The following is a 24,126-nucleotide window of genomic DNA, read 5'->3' as shown; positions in this document are numbered from 1 at the left end:
AGAGCTGGTGACAGGATAACAACACAAGGCATTGCCTCACTGCTAGCAGCACAGACTGGGTTTACTCCAAGTCTGTGCTTGAGCCCAGCACACGGAGCACTCTCGGACACGGTGATCGCCAGGACTACTTTTGGACTATTCACAGAGATGCACCTGCTGTGAGGAAGCGCGCGCGTGAATGCTGCATTGGGTTTCGCATCGGACAGTCATAAGTGAATATCCTATTTACTAACTAATGATATGTGTTCGTTACGGCATCATGAGGCTTTTGTACTTTGACATCTCCAGCGCTTTAGCGTCTAGCTGCTTGTCGCTCAGACCAACCCGATTATGAGGATGACAGCTGATCGCCCCTCCTCTCCTTGGACTTCAATAAAAACGCGCTTCATCTGTATCCGCTGCCTTGTCCGGGAGCTGCACGGTCTCACTTTCAACTGTGTGTAACAATAGACCAAGCTCCGATTACATTTGGTCTTTGCCACCACACGCTTGCCTGTGACCAGTTTCGTCTTTGTTAAAGGCAACATGCATTGACTCGTCCCGGTTTTTCTGGACCGTGCAGCTTAATCCAGTTTGCACTGATTTGAAAAAAAGATTAAACTCCTCCAGAAACCGCTGTCGTTTGGCTTTGTGGTGATGCGAGATCCCGTCGCCTCTCAACACAGTTCCTCGTGCTCTTGGAGACTTTGCGCTAAAACCGTGGCTCCGGATGATCCTTGAGTAGCCGTAAAATAATGAGCGCCGCGGTGTCACCAATGGCTTGAGCTCCAGAGGATTTGTGTAGATTATCGCCGGACTGCTATTTTGTTCACTGGGTCACACTGTTAAGCGAACTTAGCCGCTTTTGATGTGTTGCCTTTTCCCTGCTGCCCTGAAGTCTGTTTACTACTAATAGGCTACTACAGTTCTTAAAGAAAAGGGGAGTGCGCGCCAGCCATGAGGTGTTTATATCCACGTCTGAGGACAGGACAAGTTTGGCGCTGCCGTCATCCAGTGGATCCAGTGAAGTGATCCAGTGAAATGATCCGCGCTGCTGTAACGCTGTAGCTTTACTCCGCGTGTTTACTCGCCGGGTGCCTGGGATGCCAGCGGCGTGACTGGGACAAGTATCCCCCCCCTCAGCAGCGCCTCTTTCGCGGCACATTGCAGACATTATAGCGGGTGACCACCGTAGGATGTTTCAGCGAGGATGTTGCGCTTTCCCGTAAAGAAGATCCGGAAGCAGTTTAAGCTCCTCTTGCTCCTGGTGCTGCTCACCTCTGCCGTGTGGTTTACCTACCTGCACATCAATCAGGGCAAGACTATCAAACTCCACTTCAATTACGGGAAAGGTATGCTCAGAGATGCACGCACCTTATGATATATTCTATGCCAATTGTGCTTGTCCTCTAAAGCGTTATGAGCTAATAAACAAATCACTGTGCAGCTTAGATGTGAGTTAGACATGTCAACAAGCGAGAAGCCTAGATTTTATGATGCTATATTGAAAATGTCCTATATTACGCAAAATTAATTGAGTTTTAAGCCATGTTAAAATGTGGTTACTTCATCAGAAACACCTGGAATTGTGGTTTATTTCATTTAAACATTTATCTGTACAGCACAATTCGTACTCAAAGTCATTCAAAGTGCTTTATAGAATAAGAAATGCATTCACATCACAATCAAAACATAAATAATCATCATAAAATTAAAGAGAGAGAGAGAGAGACGTTCAATGAGAGAGAAGAGTGCGTAATGAAAAATGAAAACCTTTCAGTCAAGTCAATCAACTAGTCTGTTTACATCTCTAAAGCTCAAAATGCCCTGTTCCACCTTGTGATGTCATGTAGTGGTAGTTAACAGCTATATTTGTATATTATTTTATTGATATATTGCCATTTTATAAGCTTGCCTTTATTTAACTTGACTACTGGTTTTAGTGTTTTAGGACTGGCAAGGTTAAATTCGACCTTTTTACCCTCTGTTGTTTTTTAATACCTTTTGTTGTTTTTAATGTGCAGCACTTTGGAAACTGCTTTGTTTATTAAATATGCTATAGAAATCAAGTGGATTTGTATTTATCTTTAGTTCAGTATAGTGTTTAGTCCTGTGAAGGTGTATGGAGCACTTGAATGAAACAAAATACAACTCCAGCTGTGTTTTTGGTGAGGAAACAACATTATATATCAGATTAGAAAATGGTGTAAGTAAGTAGGTAAGTATGACCTAACGGGGAGTGCTGAGTAAAGTTTCCTTCTCAGGGTTGTGGCCTCAGATCAGGTTGAAAAGGAGGTCAAGGCAATATGCTTGGAAAATCTCAGTTTTGTGCATGAAGATTGCTTCAAAGGTCTCGTGCCTGCCTGTTTTTCACATATATAAATATTATAAGTAAGTATTTGCCGTGTCCTGCTCCCAGTGCAATGCTTCTAGCTGCAGTCTTCGTTAGATTTCTTCACCGACCGCAGCATGAATGGTTCCCTTTGAAACTAAACGATGTTGTGTAATAAGAGCATGGATATAGTGTTGGCAAATGTGGCACCGTCACCTACTACAGATATGCAAGGATATACAAGGTCCTGTGCAGCTGTCAATGTAAGTGATACTCCAAAGATTATGTCCTTCAAGTGTGCACGCTGTGAGCTTGTGCAAACAGGCACACATTCTTGACACTAACATGTTGGGGTCATTTTTATTATGTCTGATCTCATCCTGGGGTGCCCCTTTGGCTGACTAGGAATTTTCTTTTTCCCACGAGTCACTTGTTACGTGGATTAAGATTCAAATACGTGTAAATACATTTAATGAAGTGTAGTTGGACCGGTCATGATAACGAATTTTTAACCTTGGTTTATTGCTATGGAGCTATAATAATAAAAGATATTATTGATTATTATTTATTACTACTTTATGGCACTGACACAAAAGCAATAAAGCTTTTTAATTAGACAGTCATTTAAAGTTACGCAACATTTACATTTGTTACTTCTTCAAAAACATACCTGGACTTGTGTTTTGTTTCATTTACACATGATTTAGTAACCCTTTTATTATTAGATTGTCCATAAATCCAAAGCTACCTTGGATTTCATGAAGGTGGTAGTTTTCAAATTCACAGCAACCTTTTACCTTTTGTTTCGTGTTTTGTTTGGCAATTCCAGGGTTGAAATGATCTGAATCATTTTAGTGCAAGTGTAAAACGCAGTGGAGCATTTCCTATATTACCACGTGAACTAGAATGTTCTGTTTGAGAGAAAGAACTCAGCCTAAATATACAGTTTTTTTGTTTTTTAAGCATGTGTGAATGAAACAAAACTCAACTCCAGATGTGTTTGTGATGAGGAAACAACATTATAACAGAAAACAGCTTTAAAGGCTTGAGCAGCAACAGGTAAATATTAGAATTAACTGAAAATTAGCTTTAGATGTTACTTATTCAGCCCTCTACAGCTCAAATAACAAAAATCTCCATAGTATTGCAAAGAAAATGTACAGGCGACGAGTATTGAGCTACAAAATATAATTCCAGCTTTCATATATTGAAAGATTAGTTGATATAGTAATTATCGTGATGGGCATTTGAAGACTCACATAAGTGTAAATAAACATTATAGAACGTTTTATGAATTGTAGTGTCTTTAGTTGATTTGTCTGTTTGTCTTTTTACTCTAATACAAAACGTAATTAAGACGTCTGGTTGTGTTTCCTGTCTGAGTCAACACATTGTTGTCATTCTCTTGAAACTGTCAGTAGGTTTCAATATGACTGTATTCTTCAAAATTGCAGCCCCTCTTTCCCAGCGACGAGGCTCCCGTGGCTGTCTAGTCAAAAAGGAAGTGGTTGTGCTGTAGTGTGTTGTGCTGGACTGTGTGTGTCTAATTGACTGTTCATTTAGCAGCATCTGAGCAGGTCAACTCCATTTAACCTCTTATGAATAACATGTCTAATCCTCCGCCAAGGGTTTGTAAGTGACATGTAGCCAGTATAGAAAATAGGCCCCTTTAAATCGTGTTTATTTACATCTGACTGGTAGACTTGTCACGATAAAAAAGAATATACTCTTGAAACTACTTTATGACACTGATACAATAACAATAATGCAAGATAATCCCACTTAACCAGATGTTTTTAAAGTTACTGGTCAGATTTGTGGAGAGGCGACCCTGCTCACAGTCAGAATGTAGTTTTTTGAGCTGTAAAACCACCTGTAACTGAATAAATGTAAGGTAGAGCTGTTTAATGTTAACCAGGCAGGCGCCACCTACTGCCTCTGCTCAGTTTCATTGCTCTCCAGGGACTAGGTCAGGAATCGGAATACACTAGACGGTTTGCAAGAACCCCGTAAGTTGTAGACCGCGCACCGGCCAATCAGTGAAGAGCTGTGAAGCCACGACGTTAAACTCAAGCACCTGTCTGGGTCCCTTTTGTGGTACAGCACAACAGTAAACAAAGCGGGCGAGACAAAGACGAAGCCGTACATTCTGTGTTGGCAGTGATTCCTGAGATCGAGGATTTAAAGCCAGAACAAAGAGAATGTTTGGTGAATTTTATCAAGAGGAAAGACGTTATTGCCCTTCTTCATACGAGATTTACATAAGATACGACCAAATAGCTGCGATTGGTTAAATAAAAAAAAAGTACCTATCTGCCGTCGAGCAAACGAATTCTAACACTGCGAGGTTTGACAGGCTAGTTTAATGTCATAACTGCATGATATTCCAGGCACTGATGACATACCCAAAGAAAAAAGTTACTGACACCCACAAAAAAGTTACATAGTTCACCTTTAAATAGACAGTATTGTTCAAAAGGCATGAGCTTTAACAAATAAATTGCAGAATAAGCCTTAGAAGTTACTTATTCAACCCTCTGAAGCTCACTTTTTACAGTATTACTTTTCAAAACTACTCAAAATGAAAAAATATAATAATTATCCTGACAGACGTACTGACTGGCATCCATTTTTGATCTTATAAATGCAATAATTAGGAACAGTGAAAAGTAGGAATTGGATGAGACACAATTTCCACAAAGCGCGATTATAGATTGGGTCTGGAGGCTTTTACACACAGATCCTAATATACACATTTTGCGGTTGCCACTTTCCAATTTTGTCCGACAGTTTTTTGATTTATTTATTTAATATTTTGTTGACATTCTAGTACTGCTTTTGGAACTATAAGAGCTCTGACTCACCAATACTCACCTAGTTTTTTTTCCGATCCAAATGTAAACACACGGGGAAAAGAATCTCACAAGATCTTTTTTTTTTTCATGCTATACTATCTTGGGGCAAATTTGGCTCACAAGATCTTGTCCCACCCCTAATGTAAAGCAATACTCTCAACTATTTTGTACGTGTATGAATGCAAGTTTCGACTTTTTGAAAAGAAAACCACTCCTTAGGTGAAAGTATTTATCAGCAGTGCAAGTATTTCATTCACTGCATAACACCATGGAGGGTAGTGACTCAGAGTTACGAAATGTATAGGAAGTAAGGTCACATAATTAGCGTGGTTAATACATAGTTCAGGTTGTAAAGATAACAGACTTTTTGTTTTGTTAGACTTTGGTATGACTATTCCTATGTAGTGCAAAAGTTCCTGTCTAGCACCTAAGCCAACATTGGAAGTTAATATTTGTTCTATATTACGCCAAATTGCTTCTTGTGATCATTAAACCATGTTTTTACTTCCTCAGAAACATACCTGGCATTGTGTTTGGTCATTCACACAAGTTGGAGTAACCCTTTATTATTAGTCTGTCTACATCTCCAAAGCTCAAAATGCTCTGTTTGACCTTGTGATATCATGTCATCAAGTTAACTATGCTATCTTACGCTTCTTGTTTAGTAGAGATTGGCTACTCCATGGCTGAAATTATGCAAAAGAGTGTAGTGAATGTGTTTGAAGTTTAAAAACACACTCGAGCACTTCCTGTATTATCACATGGCATCAGTGTTTTTCATCTGAGAAAAGAACTCAGCCTAAATATGCAGAGTTTGTGTATTAATCATGTTAGAATTAAACAAAACACAACTGCAGGTCTGTTTTTGATGATGAAACAACATTATAAAATAGCGTAATATGGGCCCTTTAATGTTTTGCTTGGTAAAATAAAGCAACACTTGAAACTCAGCAGCCTGCGGAGTGCTTGTATACTTAACCACTTCACTTCTGTCTTAATGTATCCCTCTGTTCCCTATGTGTCTCTTCTGGCCACTTGTCATGGGATGTCAAACATTCTCATATTTCTTACTTTGCTTGATTTTCATAGGACAGTGTACTGATTTACTTGTTCCAATTAACCCATGACGCTCACATTACTGTTCTATCACATGAAGTTATGTACTAGTTCATTCTGAACTGTCATAAGACAGCCATAGCTTTGTGGACATTTTCAACACTACATTATTCAGACTAGGATAGAGCCTTGTGTTTGTCAGCTCACTGTAGTGGCTCTATAGGAATACAGAAAGTGCATAAGAATGAATTAAATGAAATTCAATCATACAGTGAATCTTAGCAAAAAAAAAAAAAAAGTTTATTATTGATTTCACTTTTTCTACATTCCTTTCACACAGGTCTAAAACCATACCACATGTATTCACCATAGCGTGTCAATGCACATTTGATTTCTTTATCTGCTTTAAAAAGGCATGGGAATGACCTAATTAATGAATAATGGTGTCCCGTCCAGACCAGTCTGTTTAATCAGAATCAGAATAAAGAAGTAAGTTGGCAGGTAGTGCTGTGGTGCATATTAGATGAGTGCCACATTTATGTGGCCACCCACATGGACAACAGCCTCTCTGTTTTCAGCATCAACAGCTCCACTGAGGAGGCCGAGCATACAGGGCTCTATTGATCTGTAGTGATTACACATGTAAACACATCAAATGCATTCACAAAACAGTCAGCCCCGGATCGTCAAGGTGCAATGTCGTACATACTGTGACCATTGTCATTGTCAACATGAAGGTGTATCTGAACGTAACCACTTGATTGAAACACTAAGAGAATTATTATTCACTGTACCACGACTTAGCAAGCAACATGTAAAAATAACCAACAGTACTAATACATTTAACATAGACCAGTTGGATTTGTTCATTGTATTTCAGTCCCACAGGCTGGGCTGCTGTCATGGAAACAATTTACCTTTAGTGTCACTTCTCCCATTTTTAGCTCTTATCTTGTGTTCCTTATGGTCATTTTACTTTCCTCCACATTTGTTCCTGTAGAAACATATTCACAGGTGCAAATCTCAATTGGTTTAGAAAACAGGGCTTATTTAGACAAGTATAAGAAGAAATGGGCATTAATCTCTTTCTTTGTTTATTTTTTATACATGTATAATTATGAGCTCAGCATGGCTGAAGACAAAGTCTTCCTCAAACTTTACTTGTTTGAACATGTAAAACTAACAGTCATATGCTGTCAGCTGAGTTGTCTCTTTTCAATCTCTTCTTTACAGGATTAAAATCAGTTGTCACTAACTCAGCCACAAATCTTCCTTTTGTATCTTGCTGAATTTCACATCCAGGTCAAATAATGTCATCATGATAAGACTGTCTAGTCTAGAAAAATGTATTTCCTTTGCAAAATTAAATGTGCCATAGATATAGTATATCTCTTAGAATGAATAGTATTTTCATAGACAAACCGACTTGAATAAGAGGTGCAACAGTTTAAATCCATGTTCAGAACTATTCTGAAAACCTTTATTTGATTTCATTCACTTGAACTATCACATAGTTATTAGAATTTTTTTAAATTATGGTTACTAACACAAAAGGTTGAACACACATACATAAAGATAATAAAGTGTTCCTTGAATGATGTTAGGCCCCTTGTCATATCTTTACACATTGGTGTACAGAAGCAAACAGCTCCCAGTTTCTTTCTTCCCTGAGAACTTTAGCCTAAGTGTGAAGTCAAGCAGAAGAGGAAGCAGCTGAATGATGCCACTGTCTGTTTACTGGCACGCTCTCTGCAAAAAGGGGGGTGGATGTTTGTGGAGAAAGACGGGGCCAAAGAGAGACATCTTTCTCACGCAACAGGTGGGTTAAACTAGTAGTGCCCAACCTTTTACACTGGCAATATCCAACTTCTACATAATAGAAAATCACAAATACAATTATACAGCTATAAACTAGTTTACCACACCCTTTGGAACTTACTCCCACAAGCCATCATGAACTCAGACTCATTACAGCACTTCAAACCACTACTAAAAACTCATCTGTTCAGTCTGGCTTTCCCCCAATGATTTCCACTGTTGTCTTCTACTGTTTCTTATTATTTAAAGCGTGTCCAAAAAAGCGCTACATAAGTCTGATGTATTATTATAATTATTATTTTAGAAGAAAATAACAAGCCATTGCTTCTATATAATTCGAACAGTCTAGCTTGGATGCATATTTTAGGAACCACTGGGGACCCACTGAGAATATTTAGGTCCTGACCGTAAAGTTGGAAATCACTTAGTTGGGCAGCATTATTACAATTTGTAAGGGATAAAAACTATTCCGCAAGCTAGTATTTATTTTTATTTTTTTATGAATGCGTGACATTTTATCACTTTACTACAACAGTGTTAAGGGCTCATCAAATTCTTTTCTCCAAGGAGTTGTTAATGTTTTATCTGGAATGTTTCACAGTGTGGGGTTAAACCTTTCTATCTTCATGGAGAACAAACTAGACCAAGTTACAGGTCAGATCTGTGGAGAGGCATCCCCGCTCACAGTCAGAATGTTGTTTTTCTAGGTATTTTTGAGCTATAAAACCACCTGTATTTGAATAAATGTAAGGTAGAGCTGTTTATGTCATACTGTGGAACATTTCAGACAGCAATGGCATCTCCATAGAAACAAGCAGGTGATGGACTCCCAACCAGAAAGTTACATAGTGCACCTTTAACCTTATCTTTCTTACATTTATTCAGTTACAGGTGTTTTTATTGCTTAAAAAAAAAAAAATGAACAGGGTCACCTCTCCATGAATCTGACGTTTAACTTGGCTTTTTTGTCTTCACGAAGTTTAATGCAATATTGTGGAGCATTCTGGACAAAGCAAAAACATGTCGACATGAGACGAGGAGGTAACGGACCCTCCACCAGAAAAGTTGCGCAGTGCACATTTAAGTTGTAATTAAAAAAAGCTGAATTTTATCTGGATCAATTTCCTTTTAAAGCTGAGGATTAGCTTCTTGTTTATCGGTCAGTGCAGAGACAAAGGGTGTGTCAATTGGAAAACCTTGATTAGGAAGCTCTTTTGAATCAATTAAAGAGATGAGAATTGGAAATGCAGTAAAGCCAATGAGACTGAGATCAGGTGGGAGTATCATCTGCAGACAATCACGATCCACGCTCTGATGGTATTTGTCAGTTTCCTAGCACCGCAGCTCGCCGATTCCTCTTAACTCCCACCTCTGCAGAAGGATTTTCTTTCAGTGGGTTTCTATTCAGCACTGGGCTGTATCAGCTCTGGTGTTGCCTTACTGTAAGCGATCCAGACCTTGCAGGATTTCAATCAATCATCAAAGAGAGGGTGTCTGTACGCTCCCTGCTGTTCAGAATGAGTCTTCTGTAGTGGTGGTTAATGGAAAAGGTCACCTCTTCTCAAGGCTTCTCCGCTTAACAATGAAGACAACTGAGGGATCTCAAAAAGAGTACAAAAGCTTTAGACGGCAAGGCCAGACAAATTTGTGTGCGTGCTATTTTACCAGCACGCACCTGCAACCAGACCTCTATTAGGGATGCGCCGATTCTAGTATCAAATATCGGGGCTGATCCAGGACAATTTGCAGCATCTGGTATCAGTTTCATGATATCGGTTCAATCGATATCTTGGTTGGACTCTTTACTGACTGATGTAGGACATGTCATGGTTTTTGAACTTTAATTCATACAAAGCTGTTCAGTTGTAGTATACATAACAGCTACACGATCAGATACATTTTGTAATAAGTATTTTTGTTTTCAATCCCTTCACTGGTATTGGTTAAAGGTGCATTTTGTATCTTTTTTGGTGAAGGATCCATCAAAAGTTTTCCGCCATGGTGATGTTATTGCTTTGTCTGGAATATTTAATAGTATGGCATTAAACCTTTCTATCTTCATAGAGACCAAGACAGACCACCTTACAGGTCAGATCTGTGGAGAGGCAACCCCACTCACAGTCAGAATGTCTATTTTTCTAGGTATTTTTGAGCTATAAAACCACCTGTAACTGAATAAATGTAAGGTAGAGCTATTTAATGTCATAGTGTGGAACATTCCCGTCAGAGAAATGACATATCCATAGAAACAAGGAGGTGACAGACCCTGAACCAAAAAGTTACATAGTGCACCTTTAAAGACATAGTATCGATATCAGTATCAGAACTGAAAAAACCTGGACCAACCAGCATTTGAACCAGGGGTTTTATGTTATTGCTTTATCTGGAATATTTCATAATATGGCATTAAACCTTTCTATCTCCATGGAGAGGATGACAGACCACGTTACAGGTCAGATCTGTGGAGAGGCGACCCCGCTCACAGTCAGAATGCAGTTTTTGAGCCATACAATGAGCTATAATTGAATAAATGTAAGGTAGAGCTGTTTAATGTCATAGTGTGGAACATTCCCGTCAGAGAAATGACATATCCATAGGAACAAGCAAGTGACGGACCCCCAATCAAAAAGTTACGTAGTGCACCTTTAAAGACATAATTGTTCAGTCCTCTTCCTCTTCCTCTTAAACAACAGTGAAAGAATTACCTTGGTGATTGTGAAAACGCGCTGACTGTTACGTGACTGTCCCTTCGCACATTGAAATTGCTGCAGGATTGAATATTTAAATGTCCCATTTTACGCAACTTCCTAATAATCTATGTTATAATGTTGTTTTCTCATCAAAAACACACTTGGGGCTGAGTTTTGTTTCATTCACACATGTTAAACACACAGACCCTGCATATTTAAGCTGGGTTCTCAAACTGGAAACACATATGGTAATATCCAGAAGTGCTCCACTGTGTTTTTAAACTCCATACACCTTCAGCCCTGGAATTGCCAATCTTTACTGGACTAAAGGCAGCTGTTCATTTGAAAACTACTGCGAGAGGTGGGACCAAGTTTTTGTTTTGCAAGTCTTAAGTCTTTAACTTCAAGTCTGAGTCAAGTCCCAAGTCAAATACAGGCAAGTTGAAGTCGAGTCTCGAGTCACTGGCCCATAAGTCTAAGTCAAGTCCAGATCATCTGCTTTGAGCTTCAAGTAATTTCAATTCTTTATACCAAAGTATCAAATATAGATAGATAGATTTTTGCAATTTCTATGACTTTAAAGATAAATTGTGCTTAAATCATAGTATATTTATGAGTATTTATAGAGTATGTAAGAGTTATAGAAATGAATTTAGTTAATTTTTCCTTTTCAAATGTTTTGACAAGATCTTACTGTGATCATAAAGAGTCAGAATAGAAAGAATTCAGATATAAAAGTCTTCTCAAATCACAAGCCTAGTCAAGTCCTAAGTCCTAGTCTATTTTATTTAATTTTATTTTCAATTTATATGACTTTTAGGATAAATTGCACTTAAAAAATCATTGTATATTTATTGAGTATATATATTGAGTATTTATAGAGCATATAAGAGTTGTAGAAATTAACTGAATAAAGTTTTTCTTTTTAAATTGACACGACATTGACAAGATCTTAGTGTGAATCATTATAGTCAGAAGAGAAAGAATTCAGATTTAAAAGTGCTTTTCAAGTCTTAAGTCACAGGCCTCAAATCCGAGTCAAGTCCCAAGTCACTGACCGTCAAGTCCAAGTCGAGTCCCAAGTCTTAGTCCATTTTATCAAGTCTAGTCGCAAGTCCTAAAAATAGTGACTCAAGTATGACTCGAGTCCAAGTCACGAGTTGCAAATCCCCACCTCTGACTACTGTTTCGTGACATCACAAGGTGGGACAGAGCATTTAGATCTTTAGCAATGTAGACAGACTAATAATAAAGGATTACTCAGCCATGTGTGAATGAAACAAAACACAATTCCAGCTTTGTTAACAACATTATAACATGCTTTAAAGCTCACAAGAGTCAATTTTGCTTATTTATTTATTTATTTATTTTTTCTTTAAGTTTGTGGAAGCAGAGGTTGGTATGGGAATTCATCTTCCATGACTCAAGTCTGTTGTGCAAGTTCCATTTTCGACATTCTATTGTGAAGATAAAAAAGACTCACATCGTATAACCATTACAATACAAAGGACACAAGCGTGCACTGCTGCTGTCACATTCACAGTCCTTAACCCAAGAATTTGCCTAACTGTATTTCCAGAGTTGTCGTTGAGTTGTGTTTGTTGTCACCTTTCATTAGATTTGTTTCTACGTGCTATTGTTTTAGTCCAAGTGTTTACTGATCCCAGAGTGGATGTTTCCGAGGAGGCAGAAGAGCACGAGGATAGGAGACAATAGCAACGCTTTGTCATTCTTTTGTTCTGTGTCACAAGCTGCTCAGTGGCTTGATTACCATGTTAGCAGCTTTGTGCAAGAGAACGGCGTCATTCTCTCAGGGCTGTCGGACCAACTTCCCATTCTCCTAGTGTGGCTGGTCTTCAAAGTTTGCACACTATTTAGGAGCTGAATGTGTTTGGACAACTGTGCATATTTGCTTCAAGATATTGCTTGTGTGCGTTGAATTTAAAGCAGACCTATTATGCGAAATTGACTTGTCTGAGCTTTTAACCATAGTTGCTTCCACTTCTCATTTGCCCTCTCGAAGTTGTTCTTGCCGTGATTCGTGCATGTTTGGGCAATCTTTAATGACTTATTTTCAAGACACCGTATTCCCATTCGACACCTGTTTTTAGTTTTATTTGTTTACTAGTTTAGTCTTTGTTTGAAGGGACAATGTACAGAGAAATTAAGCTCATAAACGACAGAAATGTTCCTCACTAGATTAGAGCTAAAAAGATAGTTTTCGTCTGTTGTTCATGATTTACAGAAATAAGTTCTACAATGCAATTATAGCGAACAATCAGAACAATACACACTGTCCACTCTTAGACACACCCGCACTTAGACCATATCACACATTAACAGAACACCACAGCATACACACATTGCTTTCTACTTACTTTGCTCTTTGATTTTATTTTCTTAATCATGATTAGTGCTGGGTATCATTAAGAAGTTGCAGATACGATACATACCTTGATACATAGGCCACGATACGATAGAGATCTCGATACAGTGAGCTTTCAGTTTGATAAAAATATGGTTCAATAAAAAATAATGGCAAAATTGTGGCTGTAATACTAAGTCTTTCTTAAAGTCTTAAAGTCTTTACTTCTTGGGCAAAGTGAATATGAAACACGCCCATTTTAATCATCAAAACTGTGAAAATGTCAACTGTGTATGAGTTTCTTTCCTCTGAACAAGCAACAAAACTGTAGCTCTATAACAAAATTAAAGTAAAATATACAAAAAAATACTCTTGGCGATATATTGATACAGCAGCCCATGATATACAGTATTGACATTTCAGTTTTTTTGCACACCCGTATTCGTGATACGCGTAGAATTTGGCAGCAGTGCTTAGTCACTTCAGAACAAATGGAAAAAAAAAAAAATACTTGCTAGTGTGATGTGCAGCTATCTATAGGAGGGGTCAACAGTTACACGGCTCTTTGTTGTGATGACGTCAGCTCCCGTTGATTACCACAGTTTTCTAATGCGGAAGTCAGTGCACTTCTTTAATTAAACGGCCCATATTATGCTGTTTCCTCATCACAAACACACCTGGAGTTGTGTTTTGTTTCATTCACACATGTTTAACACACAAACTCTGCATATTTAGATTGAGTTCTTCTCTCAAACAGAAAACACTCTGTTCATGTTGTAGTACAGGAAATGCTGCACTGTGTTTTTAAACTCATAAACTTTCACTAGAATCATTTAGATAATTTCAGCCTTGACTTGCCAATCCCTACTGAACTAAAGTCACCTGTTTATATGAAAACTACAACTCCATGACGTCACAAGGTGGAACAGAGCATTTTCAGCATTGGAACAGTTGACAGATAATAAGTAATAAAGGCGTACTTAAACGTGTGTGAATGAAACAAAACACAACTCCAGGTCTGTTTTTGATGAGGCAACAACATTCTAAAATGGCTAAAACCTCAGAAGAGTCAGTTTTGTGTAATATAGGACCTTTAAGTCATTTTAGATGAATACTGTGATTTAAAATGTGCAGATTATAACATAATGATCCACTGGTGTCAGAGGTTATAACTACATAGCAGACACAAGCACAGTATGTCTTCTTTAAATCTCAGCAGTTGGTTAATCTTTTGCCATCTTTTGTACTGTGGATGACTTAAATACTTGTTTTCATTTTTTAAGTGTGTTGACTGAGAGGGCGTAGGTGCTTCTAGCTTGATTAATCCCTCAAATGTTTTTTTCTTTTGCTTTCTGTGTTTGCATAAGGGAAAAGAACAGCTTTATTTGCTTTGTGTACTTCTGTATTATAAGATTAAGTTACACAAACTGTTCACAATGTAGGTAGACTCACCATTTGTAATCACAAGTTCAAAGTGCTGGTCACCACTATAGAAGCTTTATATGTCATTTTACCTGAATTTAAAGGTGCGTCATGTAACTTTTTGGTTAGGGGTCCATCACATGCTTGTTTCGATGGATACGTTATTGCTCTGTATGACATTGAACAGCTCTACCTTACATTTATTCAATTACAGGTGGTTTTATAGCTCAAAAATACTTAAAACAAAATAGGCATTCTGACTGTGAGTGGCGTTGCCTCTCCACAGATCTGACCTGTAACTTGGTTTGGTTTGGTCTCCATGAAGAGTAAGGTTCAGTACCACATTGTTAAACATTCCAGACAAAGCAAAAACACAGAGAAAAGCATTTTGACGGACCCTCCACCAGAAAAGGTGCACCTTTAAATATGCTGACCAGTGGGGCTGCAAGATTAATTGTGATTGAATTAACATCACAATTTGAATGGAAGCAATGATACAATTTTTAAGCACTAGGGATGTAACAATAATGAAATATCATGGTAACAATATATCAAATCTCAAGTCTTTTTGCTTAAATTCATTGTTATGGTGCAGCTATAGCAAAAGGAAACAGATCAAACTACATATACAATAATTATTTGCTCTTTTTCAGTCCAATTTACACGATAAAATAACTGTAAGCACTTCTAACCTTTACAAACTGTTCATTTCTTAAGTCTTCACAGTATGGTTTGGGTTAAATTTGACCTGGACCTAGAATTCCCTCATAGTAAGTATCTATGAGTGTCAAATTTTGAACTGCATATTACCCTACATTAATAAATATGTGTAATATATAAATATAATGTTTCAAAGAGCAGGAAGAGCATATTTTTCATATTTTCTTGTTCTTCTTTTGCATGTGTGAGACAACTGTGGTGTCCTGAGTGAAAAGAAACTTAGAAGAAAAGACCTTTCTTACCCTTGATTGACTTGTGTTCCTTATGTGCACCATATACAGGATGATCGCTCCTTTCACTGTTTTGAGATTCCCCTTTTTCCTTTCAAAAACCAACAGGTGTCTAATTCTGGGAACCGGAGGCATGGGTATTCTCAAAACGGTGAACTCTTGAACTCTGTCAACACTGTCCCATAGAAAAATACACACAAACAGGGTCTGTACCATTTCACAGTTTCAAGATTGCCTCAAACTTCCATTTTCCTTCATTTTATCCGCACCGATATAGAGCTAAAATCCATCGCAATAGGGTTAGACCCGGATCCGCCTCAGTGTCCAAAAATCTGTAGTACTTGTACAAAACTATACAATTTCAAAATATTTTCATTTTTGTGAATTTTGGTAAAGTTTAGGAAAAGTCTTCAAATTTCAGAACAAAAGAATGATGATGTTTAGGGTATTTTTACTGTTCTTGAATGTCAAAACAGGCCAAATTTGACCTGACTAGTATGTAAGGGTTAAATCTTAACTCTTTGTTTTATGACAGAACCAAAGGCTTGTCAAGGCATTTTTAAAGGAAAAAGTAGTACTGGTATTCACAATTTTGTAAGCCTCTACAAAATATTGCAATAAATATCGACCCGTGAGATGCATATTGTGAAAATATTGTACAGAGAAATTTGGATATCGTTACATCCCTAATAAGTACTATAATTTCCTTCACAAACAACAGAATATCCTGTTGTATTTGCATAAAGAGGTGCCAGCCCTATAGTTTAGATCTGTACAAACATGTTCCGAGATGTGATTCTTGTGTTAGTGTGACAGGTCATATATCAGTCTTTATGTCATTTCTCCTCGAGGCAAAATGTGAACTTTGAATCTTTTATTACACCACAAAAAAAAAAAAAAAAAAATCTTTCCCAAATCATGCAGCCCTTCAGACTCACCTAAATGCGATATAACACTTTATCAGGGGAGTCCTTGTGTTTTGTTTTCCACTGACCTTCATTTTTACATTAGGTCCAGCTGCACCATCTCCCATCTCCATCCTAATCTCCACACCTATCTCTTTGACTTTGTCTTTGTACAGTGTGTCCTCCTCCTTATCGAGCTTTAGGGTTCCAGCGTTCAGCAGCACTGTCCCTCGATTGGATCTGTCTGCATTTATTTTAGTCGAGCTTGTGTACAGGCCATTCTTTACTTTTTGCCGCACTTTGTTCTGTTGTCGGTGCAGTTGTAAAATGTATAAGACTCCATCACTGACACATTTAGTTAGTTAGTTAGTTTATTTTCTTCATTTATTAATAATTTAACACAGAAATTACACACATTACACTAAAGTTATTGCATAGACTGAAGGGATTTATACGGAAGAAGAACTACAACGTGAAACGAGTAATGATAAAACAATAAATTACTTTTACTTACGTTTCCAACTTCTCCGTTCCTTTACTTTTCACGTTGTAGTTCTTCTTCTTCACTTGCAGCTTGATCGGTCCGTCGGAAAATAGAGTCCCGCGGTCACTTCCGTTGTGGCTTTTTAAAGTGTTGTGGCTTTTTAATGTGTTGCGGCATTTGCGTTTGTGTTGTGGTGTTTGTATTTGTTGCGGCGTTTGCATTAAAATAGAGTCCCGATGTCATTTCCGTTGTGGCTTTTTTTGTTGTGTTGTCGCATTTGTATTTGTTGCGGCGTTTGCGTTTGTTGTGACCCCTCTCGGCTTCCGTAGATTTAGGCTTAGTTTAACATTTATTTTGCCTAACCCTGTTAACATATATAATAAGATTCAAAGCAACAGAAAATCTATTTACAGAAAAAAAAACAAAACTCATCTTTTATCTGTGCAGGAAAAGATAACATAAGTATTAGAGGTGAATTTAAATAGTTTCTGTATGTGTTTTCTGACCTATTTTAGTTACTGTGTAAAAAAATCCATCTGGTAATAAGTGCATCAATGATAAAAAATGTCATAAACAAGTAAAGCAAGAGACTGATGAACTGTGTAGTTGCTAATCAGTAGTTTTATGATGTGTAATAAAATGGAAACGTTATACCATGCCTTTGTCACAGAGGAATCCAGTGCATAATACTGAGGAGTGTTTTATTTGCATGTACAGGTTCATCATGTTTACATTGGACTGGACAGGACAAGTTGAACCTTTGATGATAGATATTGGATGCACAAAAACACCAACAATAATAGCGTGGACCATCACTTCATAAATGAATAGTTATGGTGCAGCAGTAGCTAAAAAACAAAGGGAACTACATAGACCATGGTCCTTTGCTCTGTTTTATTGCAGACTACATAAAGAAGTAAATGTTATAAGCACTTCTAAATGATAGTTCTTTTGGTTAAGTCTTGTCAAGGCATGTTAAGAGCAAAAAGTAAATGTAAACATGTTTACAGATTTGTTAGCCTCCACAAAATATTGCAATTAATATCGAACCGTGAGATGCATATCGTGATAATATCATAGAGAGAGATTTGGATATCGTTATATCCCTATTTTTTACTGCACACTGGTGTCTTTATCTGTTTCACTTTTTAGTTGCATAATAAGTTGAAGATGCCCACACAACAAGATGACTGTTCTTCAAAATCAGCTGTTATAGTTCTAGGTCTTTCGCGACAGCTTTATGATTAATTTTTATATTACAAGTGTGAAGGTTGATTTAATTTTTATGTTTTAATTGTGATACTCCTACTCTTACCAGATCTAATTAGGCCTTCAAACTGAAACACACTGCTCGAACTTCCGTTCTATTTCACAACCTCTGCACTTTTTAATGAGATAGAATCACACTTAATCACTGGGACAACAAAGCATCCCTCTGTCAGTTACTCAAGTGCCACCACTTAACGTAGCACATTAATTAGACTTCAGATCAATCTTTAAATCTGCTTACCCATTAAATTCTATCAGGGAGTCTTAAAGTCTTTTTGCTAAATGTGCTCTTTAGTATCTTTAAAGGTCCTGGATTTCAAAAAGTTTGACTCTTGTGAGCTTTTACTTTTAGTTCAATAGAGATTAGCAATTTCAGCACTGACATCATCCAAATGCTTCTAGTGAAAGTGTATGGAGTTTAAAAACATAGCAAAGCATCTTCTGCAGAGGTGGGGACTTGCAAGTCGTGACTTGGACTCGAGTCAGACTTGAGTCACTATTTTTAGGACTTGAGACTTGACTTGATAAAATAGACAGAGACTTGGGACTCGACTTGGACTTGAAGGTCAGTGACTTGGGACTTGACTCAGACTTGAGGCCTGCGACTTGAGATGACTTGATACTTTTCCTAAAAAAAAAAATGTTTTTAGAAAGTACTTTTCTCTTTACAGCTGATAAATGCAGTGCTGAATTTTACAGGAACAAATTGGAACATGTCGCTCCCACTTCTTTATGTGCTACTTTGGATGGAACTGAAGTACTGTGAAGTACTGTGATACGGTATCCTCAAATGTACTACAGTAATATGCAGTATAGTACAGTAATATAGAGTAATATACGGTAATACAGTAAGTGCAGATTACATGAGAAAATAACTGTTACGTTTAAATCTGAATTCTTTCTATCGTGACTGTAAGTATTTGCACTAAGACATTTATAAAGGAAAAATTTGCATTTCTACAACTCTTATATAAATACTCATATATAAATAGACCAAGACTTTTTAAGTACAGTTTAGTTAAAAATTCATATAAATTGCAAAAATCAAAGTACTTTGGTTTAAAGACTTGAAATGACTTGAAGCTCAAAACAGACGAATTGGACTTGACTTGGACTTATGGGCCAGTGACTCAAGACTCGACTTGAACTTGCTTGTTTTTGACTTGGGACTTGACTTGGACTTGAGGTCAAAGACTTGAGACTTGCAAAACAAAGACTTGGTCCCACCTCTGACCTCCTGTATTACCACATGACATCACAAGGTGGACAGAGTGTTGTCAGTATGAGGGAAGAACTCAGTGTAAATATGCAGGATTTGTGAGTTAAACGTGTGGATGAAACAAAACACAACTCCAGGTCTGTTTGTGATAACGGAACAGCATTATGTACGTACTGAAGATAAGAAAATTCTGTAATATGAGCCCTTTAAACACTGTCAGGTCCTTTTTTCATCGTACCTGTGCTGTAATTTCTTAGACATTTTCCTCAGAAATAGTTTTGATCAGTGTGAAAATACAGTGCATTATGATTCTACAAAAAAGGCACTCTGTTTTTTCATATCTCTCACATCTTTGCTTAGTTTGTTTCAGTAAACCGATTATGTACTAATTTGCTTTCAGCCCACACATTTGCATGAGAACTGCTTTTAGGAGACAGACACTTGGGAGACGGGCTTTTGTTCCTGGTGCTTAATAGCAAAGTTAGTATTCACATGCAAGGGTGTTTTGGGTGCGTGCTCATCTTTAGAAGAGCCTTTTCAGAAGCCACATTCAATCCTCTCTCATCTCCAAGTGTTAGAGCAACGCACCAGGCTCTCCTCTCTCCTCCCACGTTTGGGATTGATAAATAAAACAATGGATGCAGAGTTCACACAGTGGTACTTCTTTTACCATATATTTGATGGAGAAAAAAAAAAAAACAAAGCACTTATTTATAGGGATGTAACAATAACCAAAATATCGTGATACCATCGTGAACCATCGCAATATATTGAATTACAAGTCACTTTGCTTAAATTACGAGTTATGGTGCTAAATAAAAGACAGAAGGAACTACACAGTCCATGATCCTTTGCTCCATTTCAGCTCAGAATACAAGAAGAAATAACAATTCTAAGCACTTTTAAGTCTTAGTTCTTTGGATTAAGTCTTGTCAAAGCGCTTTAAGAAGAAAACATATTATCAGTTTTATTAGCCTCCACAAAATATCGCAATAAATATTGTACCATGAGCTGTATATCTTGAAAATATCGTACTGAGATTTGGATATTGTTGCATCCCTAATCATGAGCCTCCCCACCATATCGTGAGCTTTCCCACGATATCGCAATAAATATCGTATCGTGAGGTTCATACCGTGACGATATCGTATCGTGAGACTTGGATATCGTTACATTCTTACTTATTTACTCATTTTCTCTATTGGGGCCCATAACATTGTCTGGCAACTTGTGATTCCACCGTGTGATAATACAGGAAGTGCTCCCCTGTGTTTTTAAACTCCATACATGTAGACGTCGTAGAGAACACATTACACATATTTTACCCCCACTGCACTGGCTCCACATTCATTTTAGAGTAAAATTTGTATTGTTTGTTTTTAAAGCACTTCATGGACAGGCCCCAACATACAGTACATCTCAGACCTCACTGTTCCCTACACTCCTTCACTCGCTCTGAAGTCTGAGGACCAGCTCCAACTCCGGGTCTTTTCTGTGGTTCCCCCCTCACATTAAGCCCGCTCCTTCAATCAATTCTTTTAAGTCTCTTTTAAAAACACACTTTTACTCACTGGCTTTTAACACGGCGTGAGAATTGTTGTTACTTGATTCTATTTGATATTTTTCTATGTTTTTTTATTGACTTGCTTATTATTTATTTTATTTAAGGTGTTCATTTATCTTGTGCAGCACTTTGGAGACCCTGTGTTGGTAAAATGTGCTATACAAATAAAGTTGGACTGGATTGGCCAAGAATCATTTTGATCATTTCAGCCCTGGAATTGCCAATCTCCACTGTAAACTGTTAACTTGAAAACTACCGCTTCATGACATCACAAGGTCGAACAGAGCATTATGAGTTTTAGAGATATAGAAATACTAATAATAAAGGATTACTCAAACACGTGTGAATGAAGCAAACTCAAGTATGTTTTTGAGAAGGAAATGTGCAGAAATCTCAAAATATCTGTTAAGGTGGGGGAAGAGGGACCCCAAAGCAGAATCAGAACACAGTCAAGTTTAAGCAGTTTATTGTACAAACAAAGGCAGGCTGAGGAGGCAGGGAGCTGATCAACTTCTCCGGAGGCAACGGCAGACGACCAGGAGACACCTGGGAGAAAACAGGAGTAGGTAAATCCAGGGCAAACAATAAGCAAGACGAGAATAAATCCAAGAGCCTGGTGACGCTACCGAACAGGACAGAATTATCTGGCAAAGTGGTGATGAGAAGACCAGGACTAAATACTGAGGTAGATGAAGGGATAGATTGCAGAGAACAAAAACACAAATCCTAACAATATCAATATATCATGTAGTTTAATTTGATGATACAGTATCATTAACATGGGCTGCTGTATTGATATATCGCCAAGAGTATTTTTTGCTATATTTTACTAAATTATTTTGTTACAGCGCTACAGTTTTGTTGTTTATTAGAGGAAGGAAACTCTTTCTGATGAGTAAAATGGGCGTTTTTCATATTAACTTTGCACAAGAAGTGGTTTAAGAAAGACTTTTAGTGTCACAGCCATCATTTAGCCATTATTACCTCCGCCAAGGAGGTTATGTTTTTGCCGGCGTTTGTCTGTTTCTTTGTTTGTCTGTTAGCAACATAACTCAAAAAGTTATGGACCGATTTTGATGAAATTTTCAGGATTTGTTGGAAATGTGAAAAGGAAGAACTGATTTCATTTTGAGGGTGATCCGGAAGAAATCCTGGATTCTGGATCACTTTGAAATTTTAGTTAACATTGTGGTAAATGGGGCCAAAAATTTTGTTTCTCAATATCTCGGTTAATTATTGACCAAACCCCATGAAATTTGACTCAGGGATGGACAATGGGATCCTCTTTCATATTCCAAAGGCTGATCCAGATCTGATCCAGAAGACTGATTTTATCGCAGTGCTTTTCTAGTTGTTTATTGAACTAGATCAAATTGCTTTGAAATATATCATATCGAATAGAAAATGCACTGTATCAAGGTATGTATTGTATCGGCAACTTCTTAATGATGCCCAGCTCAAGTTATAACATGGTTTAAAGCTCACAAGAGTCAGTTTTGTGTAATATAGGACTTTAATGAAAGAGCATTGCCTTGTGTGCACTCTTTTAAAACTCAGATGCTCCGTCAGTGAGTTTAATCTGCACCTGGGCCTGGTACATATGTGTGTGTGTTTCTACGACTGCTCGCTCCCGTCCCACCGTGCTGTTTATGCCGCACACTGACAATGCTTCCGGTGCAGATGAATGTGGCACCTGTGTCCTCCCCCAGGCTGCTGCCTCAATAGACCTGATATTATCCCTGCTGGTCGTAACACAAACGCACACAGACACACACATGGACAGACACACACGCACATACACAGAAATGAACACATATACATACACAAATACACAAACACACCCTCACACACTGACACATACTGACGCCTACAAATATACACACAGATGAAGACACATGCACACTTATCCTCACACGCACACAAACACACACCCACGTACACACGCATGCACGCAGACACACACAAGACACACACAGATGCACAAACACACATGCATGCACACAAAAACACACACACACACACTCTTTAATCAGATTTGCACATTTAACGACTCCCCGTTTTCGCACACAATTAGGGAACACAAACAAACACACTGACACATAGACACACAAATATACATACACACACGCGCACACACTGACACCTACAAATATACACACACGCACACACTTCCACACATCCTCACACGCATACAAACACACACCACCCACATGCACGCAGACACACGCACGCACAAACATGCACACAAACGCACACAGAGGCACAAACACACATGCACGCACACAAAAACACACACACACACAGACTTTAATCTGATCTGCATGTTTAACCACTCTCCCCTTTTTCATACACAACTAGGGAAGACACAAACAAACACACACGCATACACACAAATATAGATACACACAAACACTTGCACACATCCTCACACGCACACAAACACACACCCACGTACACACACGCACGCAGACACAGTTACACCCGCAAACATGCACACAAACACACACAGATGCACAAACACACATGCACGCACACAAAACACACCCGCGTACACGCACATGACACGCCCCCACACACACACGTACAGACACACACACACGCGCAGATGCACAAACACACATGCACGCACACAAAACACACCCACGTACACACACACGCACATGCACACACACACACACACACAGATGCACAAACACGAATACACAAACACACACACACACACAATGCACACACATGCACACACACACACACACACACATGCACGCAGACACAAACACACACACACACACAGAGGCACAAACAAACACACATGCACGCACACAAACACACACACAAACTTAAATCAGATCGGCACATTTAACCACTCTCCCCTTTTTCATACACAACGAGAAAACACACTGACACACGCACATACACACACACACACACACACACAGACAAACATGCAAACACGCACACAAACACACACAAATGCACAAACACACATGCACGAACACAAAAACACACACACGCACACAGACTTTAATCAGATCTGCACATTTAACGACTCTCGCCTTTTTCCATACACAACTAGGGAACACGCACACAAAGACACACACACATACACATGCACACAGACACAAACATGCACACAAACACACAGATGCACAAACACACACAAAAACACACACACACACACTTTAATCAGATTTGCACATTAAACAACTCTCACCTTTTTC

At 38.2% G+C, this 24,126-nt stretch overlaps 1 protein-coding gene across 1 annotated transcript in view; it reads left to right on the top strand.

Annotated features, from left to right (window-relative positions):
* The first annotated feature begins 280 nt into the window (after positions 1 to 280).
* The window catches only part of b4galnt4a (beta-1,4-N-acetyl-galactosaminyl transferase 4a), a 336,936-nt gene continuing 313,090 nt past the window's right edge, over positions 281 to 24,126 (top strand). Inside the window, 1 exon segment of the mRNA XM_055155299.1 lies at positions 281 to 1,331. Coding sequence (XP_055011274.1) covers positions 1,190 to 1,331 — 142 coding nt within the window. The 5' untranslated portion in view covers positions 281 to 1,189.

Source organism: Boleophthalmus pectinirostris, unplaced genomic scaffold (genome assembly GCF_026225935.1).
Source record: "Boleophthalmus pectinirostris isolate CB_2022bp ecotype Guang Dong unplaced genomic scaffold, ASM2622593v1 HiC_scaffold_2, whole genome shotgun sequence".
NCBI classification, from domain to species: Eukaryota; Metazoa; Chordata; class Actinopteri; order Gobiiformes; family Gobiidae; genus Boleophthalmus; species Boleophthalmus pectinirostris.
This window is presented reverse-complemented; position numbering and strand designations above follow the sequence as displayed.